The sequence below is a fragment of the Lepidochelys olivacea genome (assembly GCF_965140295.1).
Source record: "Lepidochelys olivacea isolate rLepOli2 genome assembly, chromosome: 3".
Classification (NCBI taxonomy): Eukaryota; Metazoa; Chordata; order Testudines; family Cheloniidae; genus Lepidochelys; species Lepidochelys olivacea.
In genome coordinates, this window is record NC_140413.1 from 180,286,389 (window position 1) to 180,306,124 (window position 19,736).

The following is a 19,736-nucleotide window of genomic DNA, read 5'->3' on the forward strand; positions in this document are numbered from 1 at the left end:
ACACTGGCTGCCAACTAGACATGGAGCCATTGATCACTACCCGTTGAGCCCGACAATCTAGCCAGCTTTCTACCCACCTTATAGTGCATTCATCCAGCCCATACTTCCTTAACTTGCTGACAAGAATACTGTGGGAGACCGTGTCAAAAGCTTTGCTAAAGTCAAGAAACAATACATCCACTGCTTTCCCTTCATCCACAGAACCAGTAATCTCATCATAAAAGGCGATTAGATTAGTCAGGCATGACCTTCCCTTGGTGAATCCATGCTGGCTGTTCTTGATCACTTTCCTCTTATGCAAGTGCTTCAGGATTGATTCTTTGAGGACCTGCTCCATGATTTTTCCAGGGACTGAGGTGAGGCTGACCGGCCTGTAGTTCCCAGGATCCTCCTTCTTCCCTTTTTTAAAGATTGGCACTACATTAGCCTTTTTCCAGTCATCCGGGACTTCCCCCGTTCGCCACGAGTTTTCAAAGATAATGGCCAATGGCTCTGCAATCACAGCCGCCAATTTCTTCAGCACTCTCGGATGCAACTCGTCCGGCCTCATGGACTTGTGCACGTCCAGCTTTTCTAAATAGTCCCTAACCACCTCTTTCTCCACAGAGGGCTGGCCATCTCTTCCCCATTTTGTGATGCCCAGCGCAGCAGTCTGGGAGCTGACCTTGTTAGTGAAGACAGAGGCAAAGAAAGCATTGAGTACATTAGCTTTTTCCACATCCTCTGTCACTAGGTTGCCTCCCTCATTCAGTAAGGGGCCCACACTTTCCTTGGCTTTCTTCTTGTTGCCAACATACCTGAAGAAACCCTTCTTGTTACTCTTGACATCTCCTGCTAGCTGCAGCTCCAGGTGCGATTTGGCCCTCCTGATATCATTCCTACATGCCCGAGCAATATTTTTATACTCTTCCCTGGTCATACGTCCAACCTTCCACTTCTTGTAAGCTTCTTTTTTATGTTTAAGATCCGCTAGGATTTCGCCATTAAGCCAAGCTGGTTGCCTGCCATATTTACTATTCTTTCGACTCATCGGGATGGTTTGTCCCTGTAACCTCAACAGGGATTCCTTGAAATACAGCCAGCTCTCCTGGACTCCTTTCCCCTTCATGTTAGTCCCCCAGGGGATCCTGGCCATCCGTTCCCTGAGGGAGTCGAAGTCTGCTTTCCTGAAGTCCAGGGTCCGTATCCTGCTGCTTACCTTTCTTCCCTGCGTCAGGATCCTGAACTCAACCAACTCATGGTCACTGCCTCCCAGATTCCCATCCACTTTTGCTTCCCCCACTAATTCTACCCGGTTTGTGAGCAGCAGAGTCAATCCCTTACCTCTCTCTAAAAGTGCAGTTTCGAAAAGTTCAAAGAATAGAGGATTGTTGGGGGCAGAATAGCTCTGGACAAGAAGAAGTTTGGAGATAAATGTGAGAAGCGAGAGACATGTTAAATTATTATATGTTTGCTGTTGAAGAAAAAAATCCAGAATACTTAATGTTGTTTTAGTTAAATAAAACAATTTAAATGTCTGTCTGGTCATGTTCTCCTCCTAATACAGCATGGTAAGAAAATCCTCCAAATATTAATGATTAACCTGTTGAATTGGAGATACACCTCAACCCCGATATAACGTGACCTGATATAACATGAATTCGGATATAACATGGTAAAGCAGCGCTCGGGGGGTGGGGTGGGGGGGCGAGGGAGGGGAGGCTGTGTGCTCCGGTGGATCAAAGTAAGTTTGATATAAGGCGGTTTCACCTATAAAACAGTAAGATTTTTTGGTTCCCGAGGACAGTGTTATATCAGGGTAGAGGTGTAGTTCAACCTCTCAATGACTTCATAAATATCTGCTTCAATTACCTTTGGTAAATGAAATAACCAAACAATCATTTTCTGATATAGCTGTAAAACAAATCTGAAAAGTTTTCAAAATAAATCACTGTTTAAAAAATGTATAGTGTGTACCTTCTAAAAATGAAACCTACATCTATCTCTGAGTTGTGAAGAATATGTATTAAGGTTATAACAACCAACAAGAAAGCTTTTATGTAGAAAACCATGATTAAATCGAGTCTTCCTGACTAGTGATTTAAATCAAATGTATTTAAATCAAATCTATCCTGCCAGTTATCACCTCTCCAGTCATAGGAGGGAAAGTCAGAAAAGAAAAGATGGGGAGGGGGAGTTAGTGGGTTAGAGATTGGATTTATGGCTTATTACAACAGTGTTTATATTCAGTGTCTCTTCACCTTGAATGGTCCCTTGAAATAGGTGTTAACTACTTATTGCTAAAGTAATTTGTCCCATCTTGTATTGAGCAGGGACACTCTTGAGTACATTTCCCAGACCTGAAGAAGAGCTCTGTGTAAGCTTCTCTCTCTTTCCAACAGAAGTTGGTCCAATAAGAGAGATTACCTCACCCACCTTGTCTTTCAAATATCCTGGGACCAACGTAGCCACAACAAAACTGCTTATAAGGAAGTGTGTGATAATTTAGGAGTTTCTCCAAATCCACCTTTTCTAAACTCTCCTCAATGTTAAAAGCATGATAGCAATTTGTGAGAGCATTAACAACTTAAAAACTGTTTCTTTAAAAAGGATATCATCATGTGTAGTTAATTAAAAGAAAAAAAAATAAATTCCAGATACCAGACCTTTGCCTGACTCACCTTGACAATTAAGGCTCAGCCGTCATTTGTTTCTCTCTCTCTTATCACTGAAAGAACCATACAGTAGGGGGAATGGACAAAACTAAGTGATCGTACAGAATAAACAAAAGCTGACAAGATGTCAAATGCATACAATAAAACTACCAAATTGAGGAAAAATATACTCTGATCTTTCAGTTGTAGTGACAGATGCGGCTTGTAATAGTAAACCATTTGCAAAGTGTGATGATGTTGATGTCCCTTTAAATATTCACTGTTAAATATACATGTTTTATAGAAGAGTCAGTGCATGTAAAACAACCATTTTTGAAAAATAAATAAGGACTTTGGACCTCAATCTTGTCAAAAGAATTGTGTGGAGTCCCATTGACAAATGAGGTTCTGCCCAGGTAGGGACCCAATCACATATGGCAAATTGATGGGTCTCACACTTTCTTTTCTTGGGGAGGGTTCAGGGCACTGTTTCTCACCCCTGAACTGGGTTATTAACTGCCCCAGTAGTGTCCTAGAGGAGGGGAGTGGAAAGGGAGGGACCCAGGCCCGCCCTCTACTCCGGGTCCCAGCCCAGGGGCCCTAGGGATAGCGGTAAACCGCTTGAACTAGCGGTTCCTTCCCCTGGACTACTTCCCTCTTCTGTCCTTCAGCTTGTGGGGCTTCCTGCCCTTCCTCTGCATAAACCAGGTGTCCCTTTACCTAGGGTCTTGGTCTTCTTAGCCCACCGCAGCTCTTCTCCAAACTCTCCTCTGCTTCCCTCCAAACTGCTCTCTGCTCCAACCCCAATCCCCTCTGCTTCAACTCCTCCAAACTTGTCTCTTCTAACACTCTCCTGCTGCCCTCTGGCCATGCTATATCACACACATGATTCTCTTGCAGGATTGGGGTGTCTCTCTTTCTATATGAAGTGTAATGGTCTCAGAATCACTCTTTATGCTTTGCTCTTTAACTGGTTGGTCCTTTAAAAAAAATCAAATTTGCTAAAAGTAATGATAAACAGTATCCTTCTTTGTTTATAATTTGTCAAATTTATGTCCAAAATGTTTTTATGAACTTATGCCCTGATCCTACAATGAACTCCATACAGGCCCTGGTTGTAAACTCAAAATAGAGCAGACTTGACGTATTATTAGCAGCCGATCTCTGAGTGTGAAAAATCCAGACTCCGATACAGCACTTTTAGCACAGGATGTTAAGAGTACTTGGCAATCTGATGAACAGCTTTTTTCCACTTTATTTGTGTTGATCTCCCCCACAGTGCTACTCAGCAAGTGGGATTCACTATAATTTTAAAGTAATTGCAAACATTTACCAGTAAATATTATTTGGCTGGCAAAATGGGATAGGGGAGCCAAAAGAAGAGTGAAGATGGGCTGAAACACGCCAGGAGGATTACAGGGAAGATGAATAGTAAAAGATGATATAGAGTGGGGGAGCAGATTCCAAAGGGAGGAGTCCCAACAAAAGAATAGTTATGGAGAGGGATTAGACAGAATGGGAGCAAATTATCACTTCTGATAATATTTTTTAGCTTAAAAAACAAGATGTTGGATTCTCTTCCTCCACATGTCAACTGTTAAGTCAGATCCTGGTCTTTTTGTATTCTGTAGAGCAGAGTAAGTTGGAGCATTTAACCTAGGTCTGAATTTTGCCACAATCTTCAATTACATGCATGCAAACTCCCGAAAGATGGATACTCTGACATTCCTTGATGGGAATCCTGCCCCCAAACTACCTTCTACTTTTCACCCGTATGTTTGGTTAGCTGCCCAACAACTGGTTGACCAGTCCCAATCAGGCACAACACAAAAGGTGCCGTAGTGCCACAACAGTGCTGCATAATATGCATCTCTATAATTTTCGAATGTTTATGGACCAAAAGTCAAATGGAGTATTTGATCAGTGGAAAAGATGACATTTGTCTGTAGACCTTTGATGGTGTTTAATCCCACACACTTTAGTTGGCATACTGAATTCTTGTATCACATATGCATTGCAAATATGAGAACACCGTGCAGTCCATGAAGACAGGCTGCCAGATAATCACACCCTCTAGAACATGAGAATTTTACAGATCAGAAAACTGAGGCACAAAAAACACAGCAAGTGTGGCAGAACTAGAAGTAGAACCCTTGACTCCCAAGCTTGCACTTTCAACCCCTAGATAATATTTATTGTTAAAGATGCTTAGTGTAATTTCTGGGGTCTTCAACAAAAGCATGGAGAAAGAAGTTATTTCATGTTCCACCATAGTATAGGAAGTATATCCAAAGCATGGTATTTGAACTGTTAGTAGCATTGAATTTTGTCTCTTCTCATGAAAGACAGGCCTTGAAGCAGCTGAGGCACAGAAGTCTGAGAATGTGTCTCGGAAAGCAGCTGTGTTTCTGTCTATCCTAGTCTTCAACATGCACGATAATTAAGTGTCCGATGTGTTACCAGGTTATAAAGCCATTCCAAGGATTCCAGCGATAAGCCACAGTGACCATACTTAATATTTATAACCCTATGACCTTAAAATATATATACTTTTATGTGAATATGGCTTATAAAAATAACTTTTAGAGTGTGTCTACAGGGGGAAATAGTTTACAAATTGTTGATGCGTTGCAAAAGTATAATGCACACTGTGTTTGAGGATTCAGTAATTCCCCAGAAAAAACAGATGTTAACTCCTCTGCAAGGCCCTAAATTCTTTTACCCTCCTCCCACTCCTTTCACCCCTACAGCTTCCTTCATCTCCTTTTTTCCAGCTTGACTGCATACTTCCAGCTACCCTGCCTCTTATACTTCAAATGTCTTCCTAACTAGTTTGCTCCTCCAAACCCACTTCTTCCAACAATCACTCTTTTCTTCATCAGTAATCCCCACACGTGAACTATTTTTCAGTGACAGGGAACATGTTTTAATTGCTTTGAAGAGTGCCATGTAAATTGCTGCAAGATACTATTTTTCATAACTTTGTGTTTTCTGAATTTTACATAAATAACTGACATTTCTGTTTTCACAAAAAAAATTATACATTCATCTCTCTTTCTGGGGAAGGATATGAGTTAGCAAACCCACTGTCTTGTTTTCTGGTGCAGAAGTACTCAATCAAATGTCAGTGAACATCACATTAATGCCTGCTAATGTACTGGCCACTCTCATTTGAGACTCTCAGACTAATCAAATCAGCATCTTAAAATGTAATGGAGCTAGTATACTTAATGCAATATGTTTTGCAAGAAGGTAAGAATAATAATTTATATTTTAAAATTTGCCTTCATGTGCAGTGTTAACAAGGAATATCTTTCTAATATAGCATCCTACATACTATATATTATGGCAGTAATAGCAAGCATTGCATTTTTAACTAGTGTTTAACTACATTATTACAATAAGGTAAGTTGAGCAGTTAAAGTATGAATACAAGGTCATCATTATGTTAAGCCGAGTTTTGTACAAAAAAGCTTGCAGTCATTGTTGTACATAAAAATGCTCATTATGTGTTCTTTGTTGTACTGACTATGGAATGTTGTAGCAGCAAGTATTTTCAGTAGGTTTTTCAACTTGTAGGCTAGTATTTCACTGCTATAATTTGAAATGGAATAATAGTGTTGAAGGATGGGTTTCACTTGCAATTTACACACCGTGAATAAATTTGTTCCTGGTGTAATTCCTTGGATTTTAATTCAGTGGTGGGCAACCTGCGGCCCATCAGTATACTCCACTAGTGGGCTGCGAGACAGTGTTTACATTGACCGTCTGCAGGCACGGCTGCCCGCAGCTCCCACTGGCCACAGATAAACTGGACCCAGTATAAGGGACACCTGACTCTGCATTTGCTTAGTGCATGTTAAAAATAAAGTTTATAACATCTTGTATTAGCAGCAGAGTGGCATTCAGAATAATAATAATAAAGTCACACAGAGGGCGCTGTGATACATTCGTGTAGCTGGTTGCTGGTTGCAAGTGATAAAACTTCAAAACTTATAAAACCTAGATAATGTATATTGTGTATTAGCTCAGTTTTATAATAAACCACAGACTACAGTGTCATCAATCTGACAAGATAACAATCAAAGAAATTCAGAGTTAGAACAAAATCCAGATTGACTTTACATTCTTAACTAATTTTTTTCTTTAAAGCACCAGCTCATTTAGGGTTAGATTATGCTTCTAGATCCAGCCTTGAGCCGGGGTCAGTGTGTAATCTTCTTTGCCCCAGGAGTAGTCGTAGGAGGCATGGTGTCTCAGAGACTCTCCTCTAAGGAACAGTTCCCTGGTGCTCCCTTTTTGTGCAGGAAAACACAACTGAGAGAGGAATCTGTCACAGCCCTTTTATAGGATTCTTCATGCATACCCACTAGAACCCACTTTGCATACTCCTCTGCACAACCATGGTAGATCAGGGCACAATCTAGTCCAAAGTAAATTACAGCTATGACTTCTTTAAAGTTGCCCTGCAAAACAAAGAAATTGGGCATGTGCTGATTTTGCTGCTTTATGGTGTATAAAGGAGGTCCAAAAGGGTTTTTTTCTGTGTGGTTTTACATTAAAAATTTAGATCTTGTCTGTCCTGGAAAATGCTTGTCTCTCTATATGTGGGAATTTTTACAGAAAATTCCACCTGTGTTAGCATCAGTTCAGCTGCATGAGCATTAACAAAACTGTGAGTGCTAAACACAAAAGTTTCAGCAATTTCATTATGTTGGTAAAATTAAAGAAGTACAAACCCAGTAGCATGGACACAGTTATACTGATATCACAGTCTTTATACTGGTATGACTTATTCCAGTACAGGAAGGCGAATAAAGCCATATCAGTAAAAGGCACATTTATACCACTAAAAGTGCATCCACATTAGGGGAGGTGTACCAGTATAACTATTCCAGTAAAGAATTACACCCATAACCTATAGTTCTATGGATACAAAACCTCTATGTAGACCAGGCCTAAGAGGTCTTCCAGCAAATGCAGGGAAGATTGTACTTGATGTTTCCTGTCAATCCGTTTGTAGGTCTTTATTGGCATTCCAGAAGTTCATCCTGGGTTGATAAGGGTCCTAGTAATCTGAAAAAGCTCTTCAGAAATAAAATATGGATCATTATTTTGATCCAATGATAGGATGGTCTTGGTGTTAAAAAAAAAAAATAAAAAAAATTTGAGACATAAAAATTTTGTATAAATTTAATTATTAATGATCCATGGTTGCATGAACCTATGCATCCTCCTTTTGAAAATGCAGCATTTCCTTTTTCAATTAGTATAATTCTTACGTCTTCACTATAGCTGCTCTCTTTCTAAGTCAGTCTCCAGTTTTAGCTTGGAGTTGCCAATGATGTGTAAATGAGGTGACCGCTTTGGGGGGAAAGACCTCAGTGAACAAAGAAAAGTGTATTTTAATTAAATAAAATTAGCATTTACCATTTTTCTTTCATAAATTAGGGAAACTTGAATATTTGGCCCATTTTCATATACCAGGTCCAGTATGTTAATGATCAGTTAAGTATTTCTGATGACTAACTAATTAGCCACATATGCAACTGTAAATAACATAGCCCTGTCCCATCAATGTCATTCCCCTAATTTGCTGGATGTTTCTGTAACCTATTGTTTCCTTAGCATTTGTTGAGCTATTTAGAATTATATAAGGGTGATAGCCCTTGTGCAGTGAGAGCGATGCAGGATTTCAAAATGCAGTAAAACTATATTATGCTCCTTCCTGTCGCTTGAAAAATACACCTGTCCACAGGAAATTGGAAAGGATGCTTACAACTGGAAATTGTTTTTAACTTCATAATCCTGTGCGTTTTTTTTTAACACCAGATTAAAAAAATAGGATAAAATCTCTCCTCTTTTAGTTTTATCAACAGGCTAAAAATGAAAGCCCACACAGAATGAAGTAGTTTGCGCACATCTCTGCTTTGCTTTAGCGTCCTATTTATAGATTCATACTTCCCCCCCTTTAAAGATTCAACAAAAATGAGATTTATTTTCTCTTGGCTATTTTGCTAGATGCACATTATTGTTTGGGATTTGTTTCAACTACTGAATTTAACTCTTTTTGGTTATTCCTGCTGCCATTGCTATCTTAGAAGTCTTGCATTGCTTAAAAGATGTCCTATAATGTGAAAGTCTACAATTTAGCTACAAAAAAATGACTTCAAGGCAGTAAGAGTCTCTGAACTACAAGGAACAGTTAGCACCTAGTACATTGTTGGCATCATACAATCATAAGTTGGAAGTCACACCTGAAATGGTCACTTCCTAATACTCATGAAAGGAAACTAGAGTATTTTGAAGCAGAAGGCATGACTTATTCTTAGGATGTATTTGGTTGTGTGTGGAAGGTAGACAGGTTTTCTTAAGTTTTGAAAAAGTACTGAAAGGATCAGTATAAACACAATAAAAATTAATAACATTAGCCTCCTCTAGGTACTCCCATTTTAATCGACCACTTAAACTATTTCCTTGCACTTCTACCTTAAGTTAAAATAAGTTTCTCCCTACATGGTAGCACAGTGCCCAACACAATGGGACCTCATTCTCCTCTGGGATCTTCGGGTGTTACCACCATATAACAAATAATGCTGATAATAATCAACTTGTATTGGTCTCTATGTTGGCTTATGATAAACTTAATTATATAAACAGACCAAATTCAAATGTATTTGTCTCAAACTTGGTATCATCACCCTGGTCTTCTTTTCCCTCCTCCATTTTGTTCTTGTTGCATCTTGTCCCTACTTATACCCAGTTCCTGGAACTGTAGATGGATGCCACCAAAGTCAGTGAGGCTCCACATAGGCACAAGGGAGTCCATCTGTACTGAGGCAGTTGCAGATAGTGATCTTAGACTATAAGCTCCAAGGGGCAGGAACTGTCTTAAGAGTATGTTTGTACAATGCCCAGGATGATGAGGCCCTGGTCCTAATTGGGGCCTCCGAGCACTAATCCTTTAATATAAAAATTAATAAAAGTATAAGAAATACACTGAATTTTAGTGTATTGTTAAAATTATATAGAACGTAGGTTCCTCCAGGGAATAGTGATGGCAGTGGTGATGGTAATGGGATGGTTTACACAAGTGGTGACCCAGTGTAATTGAATCCACATGTAACAGGAAAATATTAATTTTGGAGCTTTGCCAACTTTATTTAGAAGCTCTTTTCACATTGTGAAGTCCTTCAGCTACTCTGATACTACTCAGATTTAGGGTTTGTCTACACTACCACTGGATACTAGACGTGATAAATGGACCTCTGAGTGCTCTCCTGTCAACTCTGGTACTTCACCAGAATGAGGAGCGCAAGCGGAGCTGACGGGAGAGCGTCAGCTGTCGACTTAGCGCAGTGAAGACACCGCGGTGAGTAGATCTAAGTACGTCGACTTCAGCTATGCTACTCACGTAGCTGAAATTGTGCATCTTAGATTGACCCCGCACAGTAGTGTAGACAAGCCCTTAGAAGTGGATCAAGGAAAGATCAATTTACTTATTTCATGCCAAATGAGAAATAGTATTGGTATATAGTATTTTGGATCAGTAATTCCAGGTAATTGCATCAGTGCTTGAGGTGAGAAATGAACTTCAGTTGAAAGCAGCAGAATGGATTTAGTTTGGGAGGTTACAAAACTAGCACTACGAGATCTGAGACTTGCTCTACGCTACCAATTTATGTTGGTATAACTAATCCATGCCCCTGAGCAACACAGTTATATCAACCTTAACTCCCTGGTACAGATAGCACTACATCGATGGGGGGAAGGCTTCTCCCGTCGACATAGCTGTCCCTCTCGGGGAAGCAGAGTATCTACGCTAGTGGGAGAAGCTCTCCAGTCAGTGTAGGTAGCGTCTTCAATAAGTGCTACAGTGGTGCAACTGGGCCAGTGCAGCGCTTAAGTGTAGACAAGCCCTAAGTATTGTATTGGAAATATAGGGGCATTTTCTAGTTTTGGAAGTTTGCATATGCTGAGTTCTTTGGAAGTCACGTGTATGTCTCCAAAGCCCTGCCATGGTTTTGGGATTTCTGAGGTCTGACTCTTACTGTAGCACAAGATTTCTCTAATACAAAATCAGAACCAATAATTTAAAATGTCTAGCTATGCAGAAGATCATAACACTGTACTTTTAATCATATGAATATCGAAGCTGTTCTTGGCAATTATTCACCAATTACACAAATAAAAGAATACTGTGCTTCTTTGAACAATGCCATAAGAGTGAACCCATTTTACTTTTCAAAAGTTTACTTTTGTATTTCAATAGACTAACAAAATATAGAGCTTGTACATTATTACACTGCTCCCTGACCTCCTTCCTTCTTTAAAGAGATGCTGCCACTCAATTTTTTGAAATTAAGCAATTTAAAAAAAATTCCAGTTTTTTAAAGCATTATTTTAATATATTCTGAAATTCTTTTAAAAACATTCCTTTAAAAAGAAAAGGAGGACTTGTGGCACCTTAGAGACTAACAAATTTATTTGAGCATAAGTTTTTGTCAGCTACAGCTCATTTCATCGGATGCATGCAGTAGAAAATACAGTGGGGAGATTTTATATACACACACACACTGTAACAAGAGTGATCAAGTAAGGTGAGCTATTACCTCAGGAGAGAAAAAATTATCACTTTTGTAGTGATAATCAAGGTGGGCCATTTCCTGCAGTTGACAAGAACGTGTGAGGAACAGTGTGTGTGTGTGTGTGTGGGAAATAAACCCCCCAGACAGAGACGAACACCTACAAGATCTCTATCAAGCGTTCTTACAACTACAATACCCGCCTGCTGAAGTGAAGAAACAGATTGACAGAGCCAGAAGAGTATCCAGAAGTTACCTACTACAGGACAGGCCCAACAAAGAAAATAACAGAACGCCACTAGCCATCACCTTCAGCCCCCAACTAAAACCCCTCCAACGCATCATCAAGGATCTACAACCTATCCTGAAGGATGACCCATCACTCTCACAGATCTTGGGAGACAGGCCAGTCCTTGCTTACAGACAGTCCCCCAACCTGAAGCAAATACTCACCAGCAACCACACATCACACAACAGAACCACTAACCCAGGAACCTATCCTTGCAACAAAGTCCGTTGCCAATTGTGTCCACATATCTATTCAGGGGACACCATCATAGGACCTAATCACATCAGCCACACGATCAGAGGCTCGTTCACCTGCATGTCTGCCAATGTGATATATGCAATCATGTGCCAGCAGTGCCCCTCTGCCATGTACATTGGCCAAACTGGACAGTCTCTACGTAAAAGAATAAATGGACACAAATCAAACGTCAAGAATTATAACATTCAAAAACCAGTCGGAGAACACTTCAGTCTCCTTGGTCACGCGATTACAGACCTAAAAGTTGCAATTCTTCAACAAAAAAAACTTCAAAAACAGACTCCAACAAGAGACCACTGAATTGGAATTAATTTGCAAACTGGACACAATTAACTTAGGCTTGAATAAAGACTGGGAGTGGATATGTCATTACACAAAGTAAAACTATTTCCCCATGTTTATTTCCCCCCCCCCCACTGTTCCTCACACGTTCTTGTCAACTGCTAGAAATGGCCCACCTTGATTATCACTACAAAAGTGATAATTTTTTTCTCTCCTGAGGTAATAGCTCACCTTACCTGATCACTCTTGTTACAGTGTGTATGGTAACACCCATTGTTTCATGTTCTCTGTGTATATGAAATCTCCCCACTGTATTTTCTACTGAATGCATCCGATGAAATGAGCTGTAGCTCACGAAAGCTTATGCTCAAATAAATTGGTTAGTCTCTAAGGTGCCACAAGTACTTCTTTTATTTTTGCGGATACAGACTAACACGGCTGCTACTCTGAAACCTTTAAAAATAAAGAGTTTCAACTCCTGTTTCAGATTATATAAGGATCTTTTTAGCAAGGTTGAAACTGACTGAGGCCCTAAATATGCAAACACCTGAGTGATTCTGTGAGAAGTTCCATTAAATCAAAAGGACTTAAGCACACAACTAACTACTCACTTGTAAATGTTGGCAATATTGAACCGTGAGGCCTCTATCTTGCAAGCTGTTTCTGCCCCCCTGTGCCAAAGCAGACCTCCATTGTGTTCAGTGTTGTTGCTCTGCATAGGGTATACCCGGCAGGTCAGCTTTTGTTAGATTGGGGCCTTAATGACTATCGGGGGAAAGGGTGAAACTAACTGCACAGAATGCTGACAAATACACAAAATAAACGGGGGGAGGGAGGAATAGAGATGTTATTTGTTCTGTTAGTGTCTAACAGAAAGCTATTAGTTGTTACATGTAACTACTAGTAGGTACAAAATGTTCGGACTAGTGTGATTCTCCAGCTGATAGTGCAAAAGATTACCCAGTAACTTTGATTATGAAGATGATGTAGGAGGGTACAAGGGGTGGTGGTTTGTTTTGATATAGGGGTGGAGGACTGTAAAGCTATATATGTGAAATTGATATTAAATATGATGTATTTGGAAGGCAGGGGAAAAGTAGAGGGTTACTTTGTATTTACCTTTAGAGAATATTTTAAAACTATGAAGTTTTGAAATTTTGTGAGTGTGTAGTGGAATGGAGATGGGACCTGTGTGAGAGAGGAGTTTGATTGGGTGTGTGAATGGGACCTGCTTGTACATGAGAGAACAGTCGAACTGTGGAAGTGTCCTTTGGTGCAGAGAGGACTTGGGGTGTGTGTGAGGGGGACCTGTGTGCCTGGGGGGCGGGGGGGAGAAGGAGGGAATCTGTTGGGGGTATGTGGGTGCGTGTTGGGGGGACTGCATGCAGAAACTGTGTGTGTGTATAGGGGGGGTGTATTCCAGGGGGGGAGAATGCCTGAACTGAACCTAGGGATCGTTGGGAGGAGGGGAGGCGAAGGTTAGGGATCGTTGGGAGGAGGGGAGGCGAAGGTTAGGGATCTGTGTATATGGTGGGGAGCTGAAGAGCAGCCCGTACCTGTATTCGGGGTATGTGGAGGGGTTCAGCGGTGGGATCTGGGTTAATTTCTGTATAAACTCACGGGGGTCAGCTCAGAGCTCCCTGCTTCGGATGGGCCGCTGGTCAGCATCGCGTCCCCCCCTCCGCAGCAGACTACATATCTGGAACGGGGAGGGCGAACAGCAGCTGCCACCGGCACTTCCCCTCTCCTGCCCCCTGCGGGCGGATGGTGGGTGCTTCCCTCCCCGGTCGGGGCACCGGCAGGACACGCTCCCTGCGCCCAGCGCTCACCTTGCCCGGCACCCCGCGGTGGTCGGTGCTGCCCTGCCAGAACCTCCTGCTGTAGCCCGTGATGTACCCGACCATCTTTTCCTCGTAGGGGAAATCCACCTTCCAGATGAGGGAGCCGTAACCGAACACCCACATGGTTCTCGCCCTGCCCACGTCCCGCCGGCCGGCAGCCGCCCCTGCCGGTCTCTGCTGCGCTTCCCCCAGACTAAGGGCAGAGCGGCCCCGGAGCGCGGCGTGTCGCACAGCGCCGCCTGGCAAAGCACCATGGGGCTTGTAGTGCCTGGGGCCCCCGGGCGCCTCTCGCCTGCCGGTGTCCCAGCCCTGCCCCGGCGCGGGCGGGCGGGCGCCCCCCGCTCGCTCCTGGGGCTGAGGCCACGGGCAGCGGCCACGCCACTGGCAGCCCGGTTGGTGCCGAAATGGACTACAACTCCCATCGTCCCTCTGGGTGCCGAGCCCCCTCCCCCGCGTGCTGCCAAAGGGGCGGGGCTGGACAGGAGCGGGCGGGGGGGGGGGGAGTGGAGAGGCGGCGCGGCAGGGCTGGGTACAAGAATGACGAGTCAATGCAGTGGGTTCCCTGCGGATATTTTCTGTCGCCTGCATGTAAGACCGTTGTTTTCTAGGTTGTAGGCTCTATGGTATAGCAAGTTCTCAGTAAGGGATTTCACGGGTCTTCCTTCTGCCCCTCTGCCGGACTCCTTGGGAGGCCCCGCATCTTGGTACCCATTTAAAGCCCGCCTTTCCCCTCTCTTGATGTAGAGAATGTCACTAACATCCAGGAGTGCAGAAGTTGGGATTTCTTTAATTTGGGTAGTCAATTATTTTATGTCAACGTCCACATTTCTTGGTCAAAGTATGGTCGAAGTCCATACTCCAGAGAACATCATAAAAAACGATGATAATTAATAAAAAGATTTTGGGGTCTATTCAAAAGTGTCTGGTGGTTCAACTTTGGTCCACAGTCTGCCTCTTGACTACCCTGCTTTAACTGGTGGGACAGCTTTCAGCAGTGATCTAAATATCAAGTTTGCAGGTCCTTATTCTAAGCTAAGTTCCATCAAGTTTACTGTCTGCATGTATGTTTTTGGACAAGACACTTTTAAAATTACTTACTTGTTTGAGGTGCTGTGCACGGACTTAAGAAGTGGCATGGGGTCTTGTAAGTGTAGAGTTTTGCCTTGATGTGTTCATTAAAATTTTCTCTCTGTTATCATGTGCAGTATGCTGTCCCTTCATTTTCCACTCCAACAGCAGAATTGTCTGTGCATTGTGTGTGTTTCTAAAAAAGGATGACTCCAGAGCATCTGAGACATCAGGTGTGCTGGAGTCCTTTCCAAATGAGACATTATATACAAATTGAAATAATGTTTAGTGGCAATGTACTTATTTAAATAAGCAGTGTAATTTAGTGATTAGATCATCAGAGCAATTGGGAATAATGACTCAGTTCTGCTGCTGACTCATCATGAAGTTGCGTACATTAGGTTTCAGAGTAACAGCCATGTTAGTCTGTATTCGCAAAAAGAAAAGGAGTACTTGTGGCACCTTAGAGACTAACCAATTTATTTGAGCATAAGCTTTTGTGAGCTACAGCTCACTTCATCGGATGCATACTGTGGAAAATACAGAAGATGTTTGTTTTTATACACATAAATAATGGAAAAATGGGTGTTTATCACTACAAAAGGTTTTCTCTCCCCCCACCCCACTCTCCTGCTGGTAATAGCTTATGTAAAGTGATCACTCTCCTTACAATGTGAATGATAATCAAGGTGGGCCATTTCCAGCACAAATCCAGGTTTTCTCCCCACTCCTCCTCCTCCCCCCCCCACACAGTGGGTTTGTGTGTGGGTAGGGGGGTGGGGAGAAAACCTGGATTTGTGCTGGAAATGGCCCACCTTGATTATCATACACATTGTAAGGAGAGTGATCACTTTACATAAGCTATTACCAGCAGGAGAGTGGGGTGGGGGGAGAGAAAACCTTTTGTAGTGATAAACACCCATTTTTCCATTATTTATGTGTATAAAAACAAACATCTTCTGTATTTTCCACAGTATGCATCCGATGAAGTGAGCTGTAGCTCACGAAAGCTTATGCTCAAATAAATTGGTGAGTCTCTAAGGTGTCACAAGTACTTCTTTTCTTTTTGTGTACATTAGGGAAAGTTTGCAAAAATGTCCCACTCTTTCTAATGGCAGTTCAGTTCCATTGCTGTTAGCAACATTGGAAAGCATAGTGTAGACAAGCTGCTGGGTTCAGATGGTGTTTTAGGGTTTGTCAACACAATGGGTTTGTTTCAGACTAACTGGCATTTTTTCAAATTAAAATGGACTGCATCCACACAACACAATTCTTCTGAATTAACTGGTTAGTTGGTGCAAACTGGATAATCCACTTTAATTCATTCCAAAATGAATTTCCATGTGGAATATTGTGTGTAGTTAATATGGAGTTTGTGTGGATGCATCAGTACTTCAGGTTAATTTTTCAGTCCTCCCACTGGTAGGACACTGCATTGTTTTACACCAGGACTGAACTGTCTGTTCACGGGTGTGCCCTCTGCTGTTCAGGGGTCATGATTACCAGATGTTACCTCCTTATTTAAATGCTGGTGTGCAGCCAGGAACGCTCTGTTTGTGATTACACACTCCTGGAGCATTATACCAGTGCTATAGCAGCCATGCCTTGTGTGTCCGTGGGGGGCCATGCAGAGGTCATGGATTTTCTTGTGATCTGGGGAAAGGAACTGGTGCAGTCCTCCTTTAATAGTAGCCACTGTAATAAGAAAATATTCAAGTATATAGCTAACCAAATGACCAACTGGGGTCACTCCTTGGACTTGGCTCAATGCTGCAATAAAGGGAAGAAGCTCTATTAGAATTATAAAAAAATACCAAGGTCCGAACGAGGACCTTTGGCAGTGCTCCAACCACCTGCCCCTACTTTGAGGACTTTGAGGATAGGATTTTTACCATCTAGGCCATCATTGAAGCTCAATATGTGGTGGAGAACACCAAGGAGAATCTTGACTAGTACTCTGAAGTGGAGGATTCCCTGAAAGCTAGGATTTCTTTTCCATGCAAGACTCCAAGCCAGACCTGGAGGAACAGACTTCTGATACCCAGGCAGACACCAGACTGACAATTCTGAGGAGGGGACCTCTGCCTGTAAGTACTAAGTGCTATATTACAATAAAAATGTATAGGTCATTTTAACATATTGTTGTTCCAAGTGCCAATGGAAGCCATCAGTCTGGGTGGATGAGAGCTCAGCTTCTCATCCCCACTTCCCTTTTAATCAGTATGGTAGCTATGCCAGGGAATTCCAGCTCTGTAGGGATTATATCCCTGATATTTTCATTTCTCACAGCCATCTGCCACTTCATCTCCCTCGTGCTCCATCTCCCGGTCAACTGCCATGGTCTCCCAGGCTTCCTGCCCTGGTTAACCTAGGGGTGCCGTAGTAGTTTTTTTTAAAAAAAACAACCAAACAAAAAAACACAGCATATAATGCAGGCATGTTTATTGAAATGTCAATTACAGAAAAATAATGCAGCATAAAAAATTATTTGTTTCAGAGTTTGATCAATGCCCTGAGCTTTCAGCTGTTGTAGCATTTTATGAGGTATAAAATGGAAGACAATAAATGCATAGAGATGCATAGGCCCTTGGCTAGCTGTAATCAGACCATCAGCATTGTTGACAATTACAGCAGAACTGTATTTAGCAGTACACTTTGTGCATGTTGGCAGATGATTTTAAACAGAATTTAAGGCAAAGATAATACTGTATATTGGCAGAAACATTGAAAAGTAACACACCCTTCTCAGGATTACTTCTGTGGGTAGCCTACCTCTTCCAGTCCTGCAGCATTTCTGGGGGTGAATTAAATCACTGCATAGATTTCTGGTTTGCTCATCCCCTTTTTCAAAAAGCCTCGTATCTGCCTCTGTATTAAGGTTGCATTGTCCAATGTTAGGATTGCCTGCAGAAGTGGACGGGCAGACAAAGCTGGCCCCTGCAAACATCCTAGCCCCTGTCCTCCTCAGCCCGTGTAGAACTCCAAATCCTTCTGCCCACCCCTAGATTCCTTGCCTCTGCAAACCATCAGTCCAAACCCCTGAAACTCTGCTGCCCACCTTAGCCAATCACAAGCAAGGCTCCTGTGCAAAGGGAAATTCAAGTGAAACACTTATCTCCCAGACTGGGAAGAGACTTGAAATAGCATTCCAGAAATGAGGAGAAAGAAGCATTTTATAATTGTTGCCATGGAGACTTGAATCGCTTCAATAACTACTTCTTCTGTTTCCCAGCTCCACCTGCTTCTGCATCTGACACCCTATGGCCCCCAAGGACAGGACCATTGTCAACTGCAGAACACCTGATTAATCAGAAAAGGGAAGACCAAAGGCAAAATGTTTGGGGACTTAGTGACAGCATCCCAGAAGTGGGATAAGAAGACAGAGGAATAGTGGGAAATTCTTCTTTCAGAGAGACAGAAGGACAGAGGTTCTCCTTGCTGACAGAGACGAAGGCAAAAAACATGCATAGAGAGGGAGAGATGCTGAGACAGCTCCTGGAGCACATGCAAAACCAGACTGTCTTGACTGAGAACGTGTTGGCACAATGTTCTGCTACAGCACCACAATCCCAGCACACACATGTTCTGCAGCCCATGGAGAATAATGGGTACAGGGAGCAGCAGTACTCTTCCCAAAACTCAAGCCACGGGCATTTCCCTCTCCCCACCATACCACGGGAGTCTGGAAACAGTGCGTTCTGGGAACCCTCCTTCACCCTTACAATGACAAATGATAGTTTCTGCACACTCTCCACAACCCAAGGCAAAGCCACCATGCAGAAATCCTGCACCTACAGATGTTTGTGACAAGTGTAGCACAGAACTTTTTTCGAATGTGGTGCATATCTGCACCATAATGTTGCATAAAGTTTGCGATGTTTTGCATTGTTTTCACTGTTTTACGTTGTGGTTCATGTTGCAATGGCTAAAAATGCAGTTTTGTTCAATTAATGTTTTTGCTTGCACTGCTTGATGTTCAATAATGGTTATTTTTGACAAAAGTTCAATAAAGGTTCATAAAATACCACATATACAGTACACGTATCAAAATACTCTTCCAAAAAAGTACCACAAAGCATTTAAAAAGCAAAATAAACATCTGTTTAATTAAATCCCTACACACACAGTAATGAAACCATGCCGTAATTCAGCTCCTAGCCTCAAAGTAGGTGCATAGGGTGTCCCTGACCCTGTGGCCCTGACTATTTGCTGCAGTTTGCAGAGGGAGCCTATTAGCTATTCATAGTATCAGTCATGAAAGTGTCTGGACATCCACCTCCCACCCATCAGCGAGGCTCTCACAGATGTTGTGCAGACCGTAGCAGGCAATTGTCGTATAGGATATATATTGCTCAGCAGTCTTCAGCCTCAGCCTGAGATAGTGCCATCTCCCTCTCAGATCTCCAAACTCACAGTCCATTGTCATTCTTCAGTTACTCAGGATATACAGTAGAACTGGTCCTTTCTCTTGTTCAAGTGTCCAGTAAAAAGCTTTATATATAAATCAGGGGATTAGAAAAATAAGCGGAGTCTCCAAGAATGCTGGGGGGAATCAGAATACTATTAAGGTCCATTGAGATCTCACAGCAACTTTTCCCTTAAATAAAATAAATGTGAGTTTTGAAAGATTCTAGTGTCATGGACCTTTCCAGACCACCCCATGTTAATTTTGGTGAGCCTGCCACAGTGATCAACTGCACCATGGAGATGTACCCATTCTTTTAATGAAGCCTGAGCTCTGGGGGGTGATGAAAATGGATATAATACCTCACATCGGTGT

General features: G+C 42.2%; 2 protein-coding genes across 3 annotated transcripts in view; one reads left to right on the forward strand and one right to left on the reverse strand.

Moving 5' to 3' along the window:
* Positions 1–14,278, reverse strand: part of CHAC2 (ChaC glutathione specific gamma-glutamylcyclotransferase 2) — a 31,531-nt gene extending 17,253 nt beyond the window's left edge. Inside the window, exon 1 of the mRNA XM_084623790.1 lies at positions 13,877–14,278. Within this exon, the coding sequence (XP_084479916.1) occupies positions 13,877–14,011 (135 nt within the window). The 5' untranslated portion in view covers positions 14,012–14,278. The remainder of the gene's footprint in view (positions 1–13,876) is intronic.
* Positions 1–19,736, forward strand: part of ASB3 (ankyrin repeat and SOCS box containing 3) — a 130,048-nt gene that overhangs the window by 27,535 nt on the left and 82,777 nt on the right. The gene's annotated exons all lie outside the window — the stretch shown is intronic.